This window comes from Hemibagrus wyckioides, linkage group LG13 (assembly GCF_019097595.1).
Source record: "Hemibagrus wyckioides isolate EC202008001 linkage group LG13, SWU_Hwy_1.0, whole genome shotgun sequence".
Lineage (NCBI taxonomy): Eukaryota > Metazoa > Chordata > Actinopteri > Siluriformes > Bagridae > Hemibagrus > Hemibagrus wyckioides.
Genome location: NC_080722.1, coordinates 777,501 through 785,193, shown reverse-complemented (window position 1 = coordinate 785,193; position 7,693 = coordinate 777,501). Strand labels below are relative to the sequence as shown.

The 7,693-nt window shown below is 42.1% G+C and overlaps 1 protein-coding gene across 2 annotated transcripts in view; it reads right to left on the bottom strand.

The window, feature by feature from the left end:
* Positions 1–5,445: 5,445 nt before the first annotated feature.
* Positions 5,446–7,693, bottom strand: part of pald1a (phosphatase domain containing paladin 1a) — a 72,428-nt gene continuing 70,180 nt past the window's right edge. For both annotated transcript variants that reach the window (XM_058406940.1, XM_058406939.1), the window contains exon 20: positions 5,446–6,765. In XM_058406940.1, the coding sequence (XP_058262923.1) occupies positions 6,616–6,765 (150 nt within the window). In that variant the 3' untranslated portion in view covers positions 5,446–6,615. The remainder of the gene's footprint in view (positions 6,766–7,693) is intronic.

Genomic DNA, 7,693 nt, shown 5'->3' with positions numbered 1-7,693 from the left:
CTCTATGGTGCAAGAATAAAAGTTCCTTAGCACCTTAGCAGGCAGTCTAAAGTCTCTCAAGTGTCTGAGGTGTAAGAGACACTGTCTGGCCTTCTTCACCACGGTGTTGATATGACAGGACCATGACAGGTCCTGCGTGATGTGAACACCGAGGTATCTGAAGCTGTCCACTCTCTCCACTGGGCTGTTGTTGATCACAGGGGTCTGGTAGTTCCTCTCCTGCTTTCTGCTGAAGTCCACTATCAGCTCCTTAGTCTTGCTGACGTTCAGGTGGAGGTTGTTCCTCTGGCACCAGTCCTTCAGAGTCTTAATCTCCTCCAGGTAGGCCGTCTCATTGTTGTCGGAGATCAATCCGACCACAACGGTGTCGTCAGCAAACTTAATGATGTTGGTGGAGTTGGTAGTGGCCATGCAGTCATACGTGTACAAAGAGTACAGCAGGTCTGATGTACTAGCATTGTGGGGAACCCAGGCATTTCCAGTACCAGTGCCACACGTTGTAAGTAGGGGCACTGGTCCGGAACCTTGATGTACTGCAACCTGCCCCTGATCGAGCTGGGATGTACTATATACCAGTGAGTGTTCAAAGGGATACAAACCAAACATTAGTGGGCTGCAATCAGACCCTCAACCCAGCAACACCTGGTTCAAGGTAAGGCATTGGGAATGCACACAGGGTCATGGCCATGTCGTAGTCATGGCCAAGTAGATATGGAGTCTGGGGTGGGACCTGCTCCTTCAATCTTTAGAGGAATTCCCCTCTGGGATTTCTCCTTCGTGCAGCCATGGGATCAAACTTATAGACACGCCTTCAACCAAGTGATTGATGGTCAGCCGATACAGACCTTGCGATCCCCTACCCCTATTTTGCAGTTATTGAGATGCAGTGAAGCAGGACAATCAATGAAATGACCGAACTGTTGTTTCAAAAAACCCATTATACAGTTCTTCCAAGAGTCTCATTGGAGCACTTAGGGCAGGATAAAGTACTGAAATAACTCAAGGGCCATTTCTATTGGCGGGGAATTTGCCCTGATGTTCTTAGGTGGTGTGCAGCATGTTGTATAGGTCAGCTGGTGAATTTGGTGGCCACCCCAAAAAGAACCATTGTGCCCCCTTCAATTATTTGAGGTCCCTTTAGTAAGAATTGGTATAGACCTTGTCAGGCCAGTAGAACGAGTGTGTGAGGGCACTGCTTTAAATTTTAGTGGACTACACAACATGATAGCCAGAGCAGAACCTTTCTGCAATAACTCAGCATGCAGTGTTACAGAGGCACTCTCTAGAGTCATAATCCCAAAAGCGATCCTGACTGACCAGGGCATGTCTTTTGAATCACACAGTCTTTGCAAACTGTAGGATTTCTTGGGGATTAAAGTAATTAGCACCAGTGTTTATTAGGGAAAAGTGGGAGGAGGGACATGAGGGCAAAATTCCACACCTGTGAATGGAGGGTGAAACTGGGAGACTTGAATGTCTAACCCATGAGGACCTGTACCTGCTGTAATGTGTTTCAGTGAGCTGAAGAAAGGATAGAGTGGGGAGAGACAAGCACTGAGAGAGAGAGAGAGAGAGAGAGAGAGAGAGAGTGAGAGAAAGAGTAGATTCCAGTGAATGTTCCAATCCTGCCTCCCATCTAAATCCAAGAACATGAAACAGCTGCATTTCTAAATATTTTAACAAAAAATAGAAATTCCACTATCAGGAAAAGAAATAAAATAAAAACATAATAGTCTGTGTAGTCAGTGTGTACAACAAAACAAATCACATTATAAACACCATTATTAAAGCAACACTTACATTAATAACAGTAAAAAAAGATAAACAGTTTATTTTAAAATGAATGCAGTCTCTCTCCTAAAGTGTGTTTTACAGAACACAGAGCGTATCCATGGTTTTAAGGTTTTACTCAGCAATCCTCAGTTGTTTTCTGTTCCCTTCTTTGTGTGTGTGTGTGTGTGTATGTGAGTGTGGTTTACCACATAATTGCCCCCAACCATGTAGTGACATCACAGAAAATACCCCCTCAGGACCATAATTAATGCTAAATTTCTGGGCATTTTTTCCACTAATACATCATTCTCCTGAACTGATTCTCATTACTGAAGAATGCACCATGTTAGATCTGAGAGAGTTTTAGCTGCTGTTGCTGAATTCTTTCTGCAAACACAAACTGTACCAGTGCCTGAAGTGTCCAGTGACTTCAGCACCAAACACCTTCTGATCTGATAATGTAAAACAGCCCCTGAGGTGGTCACGTCATCTCAACCCAGGGGATGTGGAGAGGGCAGGTCAACCAGGTCACAGCGAAAACCATACTGCTGTGTAGCCAAAGCCTTAACTATCAGCTTCAAGTGGTCAAAGGAAATGAAAAGAACATTGAATAGTTAGTGGTGTTGAAGAACTTTGTGTTCCTTAATGACTGGAATTGTCTTATCTAAAACATCTGTAATTTGTCTCATCTACATTACTACACAAATTCTTTCTTCCCAAATCCCATCCATGGAGGGTTTGGGTCAGAGTGCAGGGTTAGCACAGCACCCCTGCTTTGGGGAGGATGGAAGGGTTGAGGGCCTTACTCAAGGGCCCAGTGGTGGTAGCTTGGCGGTGCAGAGGCTTGAACTCTGATCTTCCAATCAACAACCCAGAGCCTTAACCACTGCCTTCCTTAACCACAGCCATAGACAAGCACCTGAGTGTAACCGTAAACGACTGGAATGTCATGAAGTTGAATCCTAGGTCCACCAAGATACTGCCGATTGGCCCTTGAGCAAAGGCCCTTAACCCTCAACTACTCAGTTCTAAAAAAAAAAAAAAAAATTAATTAATTAAAAAAAAATTAGACAAATGTAAGTTGCTCTGGTTGAGGGTGTCTGCCAAATGGTATAAAACGTTTAGATATTTTCTTTAAGAGATAAATAACCCATCTTTAGGTTATTCAAGAAACAACACCATATTAATTATACACTGTAAATAATCTGTTTACTGTAGATTTAAAATTAATGCAAATTTTCACTCATTGTACGTTCAGTGACCAGCAAGCAGAAACTGTGACCTAACCTCTGACCCCAGCTTCCTAGCAAGGAATAAATAAATAAATTAATTAATTAATTAAAAATAAATAAATAAATAAAATATGAATATCATATTATTAAAATGTTAATAAAATATAACAAAATATGTGACAAAAAGGATGATGATGATGATGATGATTATAAGTTACATAATCATCTAGTACAGATGAGCTAGTATAACAATTACTATCATTGTTAGATAGCTGATCTGGAAAAAGCCAAGAGGACATCTTCATAGAGGTATTTAATCACCTGTAAGTTTATGAGTATTTGTAAATAGCTTGAAAGGTAAACATATAAACAGCAGAAATTACTTTGGATTTATTTGACATTTCTAATCACCTGAGGCGTCCACCACGCTGCCCGTTCACTGCCCGGAGACTCCATCAGATCCCTGGGAATTCATGAGAGGAATCCTTCCTCTCTGAAGCTCTGTTCCTGGCCTTTAGCTGTTTCAGGGTTTAGAGCCTCACTGGACTCAGCGTTGTCACTGTGTCCCAAGATCTTTATCTCCTGCACAGAGGTGCTATTGAAGACATTTTTAGACATGTTCCTGAAAACACTCCCTTTTTATATGCTGCAGGAAATGGATGAAGTACAAGGACCGTTTCATCCCTCTGCATGACCAGAAAGATCTTATTCCTGGTCTGCAAAACAGAGATGTTACTGAAGGTTCACCTTTAATGAGCAGAGATTAGAATGACATGAACTCCTTTTCACAACATAGGTGTTTTCCAGATCTGCAGCCTCACATATTTTGATGCCTCTTTTATGCTCTGACCAAGGATCAGGTCATCTAGAACCTATGTCCAGAAGCTACTCACACGCTGGCCTCATTAACAGCAGCTCATCTGCCTGTGCTGCAGCGGTGTCAGTATAGATGATAGCCTAGATCACCTCATGGTAGTCATGTTTGGACAGGTTCCCCTAAGACTCACTGGACAACATGATCTATGTTTTTATTTCTGCAATCACCTTGAATGGACCTTGGTTCTCACTGCTGCTTTTGCTAGTTGTTGTAGCACCGTAGCAGAATCCTCCATAATATCTGCTGTCAGCCATCAGCTGCTTCATCCTGGTTCATCCACCAGGTTCTGGTTTACTGGATTGAATCTCCAACTGAAGGCGTGATCCAGCAGCTCAGGGAATGTGAGAGTTTGTATTTCATGGATCTTGTATAAAATTAGGTGAAAGCTAATCTGGTTCATTTCATAGATTGGACTCGCATCACTCCCATGATACTGTCCACATCCGTCTGGCTAAATCCAGGTCTTCTGCCCAAAAGTGAATCAGATTACTGTTTTTTGAAGAAAGTGAGGTTGCAGTGTGTTTCCTGCTGTTCTCTCGATAAGCCCTGTGGTGTTGCATGGATCACATGGAATCCACTCCATCCTCTTATTATGGAGAGAAGATACAGGTCTGAAGATACTGGTCTAAGCAGAGCTTCTGCATCTACAGATGAAATGGAGCTCTTTGTGTCCTTCACATGGACCTTATTTAGAGATGTACTCCTCCAGGACCTCTGTACTGCTGCTACCTGCCTGTCCCATTGTCCTGTGATTCCTTTCCCAGTGGTGTGAGGGTCACTTGTCAGGTGAGTCTGGATTCCCATGATATTACTGGAAGATGTTAACTAGCTGTATGACACTCCCCCGGTGGTTAGAGTCATATACTAGTTACACATAGTTAAGAGGATTTCTAACAGGATTTAGGTGTTTACTCAGATTTTATTATTTTATCACTAGACGTTTTGCACAGCTATAATATTAATCAGATAGATACAGTAAGTAGATACACTTATATTGCCAAAAGTATTGGGACACCCTCCATCATTGAGTTCAGGTGTTGTTTTTCAGGGGTTCTTCTCAGCCCCTTAGTTCCAGTGAAAGGAACTCTTAATGCTTCAGCTTCATACCAAGACATTTTGGACAATTTCATGCTCTTTGTGGGAACAGTTTGGGGATGACCCCTTCCTGTTCCAACATGACTGCACACCAGTGACCAAAGCAAGGTCCATAAAGACATGGATGAGTGAGTTTGGTGTGGAGGAACTTGACTGGCCTGCACAGAGTCCTGACCTCAACCCCATAGAACACCTTTGGGATGAATTAGAGTGGAGACTGAACCAGACCTTCTCGTCCAACATCAGTGTCTGACCTCACAAATGTGCTTCTAGAGGAATGGTCAAAAATTCCCATAAACACACTCCTAAACCTTGTGGAAAGCCTTCCCAGAAGAGCTGAAGCTGTTAAGGGTGGGACAACTCCATATTACATTCATGTGCAGGTTCTAGGGTTAGGTTCTATCATTTAATCTTCAGATCTGAGTAACTGTAGCTCTCAGTTTCACACATACACACACATGACTGGAGTTGTGTTTAAAACATTTAATGCTGAATAAAAAAACCTCCTGTACAAAAAATATGCAAAAGTGGCATCATTAAAAATCTGCTCTCTATTCTTAACAACATTAATAACTGTGAAAATGATTTTTAACAAAAAGAGGAGATTAATAGACTATTGTGTGACTATTGAGGAAAGAATTCAAAGCATGTAAATATGCAAAATAGAAAATTATAGAAAAAAAAGATAATACTGCCATTTTACTGGCTAGATGTTTGCTGGACTTTCCTCAGAGCGCGCACACACACACACACACACATACACACACACTCATGTTACACACTTCAATTGAGAAGCCCTTAAAATGGTCCAGAAGATTAAACCATGGAGAGAGACTCCAGTCAACAGGAATGTAGACGTGTACGTGTATGAAACAAGTGACTGACCGAGTGTGGTGGACGTCCACTTATGGGTTATCTGCTTCATGGTACAGGAATCAGGTAAAAGGTAGAACTGCACTGACCACATCTATGGAGAAGTAAAGAATTTGATGGACAGTTTGACATTTTCTACCTTGATTTGGCACAAACCAACTGATGGACATGTGATCTGAAGTAGGTTTATTATTATTATTAGTTCCCAAAACCACAAGCTGAGCTTCATCTAATGATTTAAATGTCCAGATTGTTCCAGAACCTGTATAATACAGCCCACTAGGTTAAAGGAAGGTCAGTTAATGGCTGATCAAACTGAAGTGTAGCTCTGCCCCCTTGTTTGACCCAGCGGTTCCTGTTACTCAGCTGCATCTGGACACTGCTCCTCTCTGTTCTCATGTTTAGAAATAAATCCAGCAGAGTTAAAAAGAAACCTTGTCTTAAAGATGGAGCAGGAGATGGATTATTCCCAGGAGGTTCAGTTTTCAGTAACAGAATAAGAGGATGTGACATGCAGATAAAATGAACCTGGAGTAAAGATCTGCGCTGTGAAGGAATCGTGCACTAAACTTCATTCATCTAATTAAAAACATCGTTAATATTATCATCAAAATCATTAACCACAGTGATGATCATCAACCAGCATCTTCACACTCTCTTCTCTTCCATCAGATGAGTCCATCCTTCTCCTTCTTCTCTTCCTCCTCCTCCTCTTTCTCCTCTTCCTTCTGCTCCTCCTCCTCCTCTTACTCCTCCCACCTGCCCTCAGATCACCTGCCCCCTGAACGGAAGGTTCCGGTTGGTCAGTTCTCTCCATCGGAAGCGGAGGCGTGAGAGCGGCGAGTCTGTTAGGTTTTGGAACTCTGAGAACGTGAGCTGGTTCAGGAGATCATACACTCCTGCTCGAGCTGCTACCTACACACACACACACACACACAATCAGAAGTTAAATACCTTCTACAGCTTACCTGAGAGACTAAAAAAAATCCCATAAACCTGCTAGTTATTTTTATCAAGTCCAATAACTAGGTCAGCTTTCACCTGATAACTGATGCTCTACCTGTCTGACTGAAGGACACACAACTGACCAATACACCAGAATATAACAGTCTCAGTGGGGCAGCTGCTTTCCCGTTATATATGAAGAACAATCCTCACATTGTGAATTTCCCTTTGGGATGAATAAAGTATCTATCTATCTATCTATCTATCTATCTATCTATCTATCTATCTATCTATCTATCTATCTATCTTTCTTTCTTTCTTTCTTTCCACCTCACCCTGGATCTGCTGCGTCTCTCTGAGACGTGAACTTTAATGGTGACAGTGATGCTGAAATCTGCCCCGTGTGCAGGTAATGCTGGTCAATCGACTCGTTTCATTAACATCATTAGAGCTCTGTTATTAAAACACAGTGGTGCTGAAGATCTGTTATAAGAGGTAGATTTTTACTCCATCAGGTTTTGTATTTGTTTCTTGTTTACTGATTGTAAACAATAAAAATGACTAACAAGCGGTCAGCTGCTCCAGATTATTTTAGCTACTGTATCAGCACTGGTCATCTCTGTGGGGCGGAAATAATCCTGTATGCTCACACATGCCCCCTTCAGTGAGACACAGGTACTGACCACTGCTTTTCACTGCAGCTTTGTGTCAGATCAGTGAGAATAAACACGTTATACACACCCGTGAAATTCAGGACCTAGACATACACACACCAACACACACACAGTCCAGTCTCTGTAATCAGAGGTGAGGTCAAACTCATCACTCTCCTGACCACAAGTCTCTGAGTTTAACCAGCTCATGTTGAACAACACCTGATCATCAGTAACGACAGAAC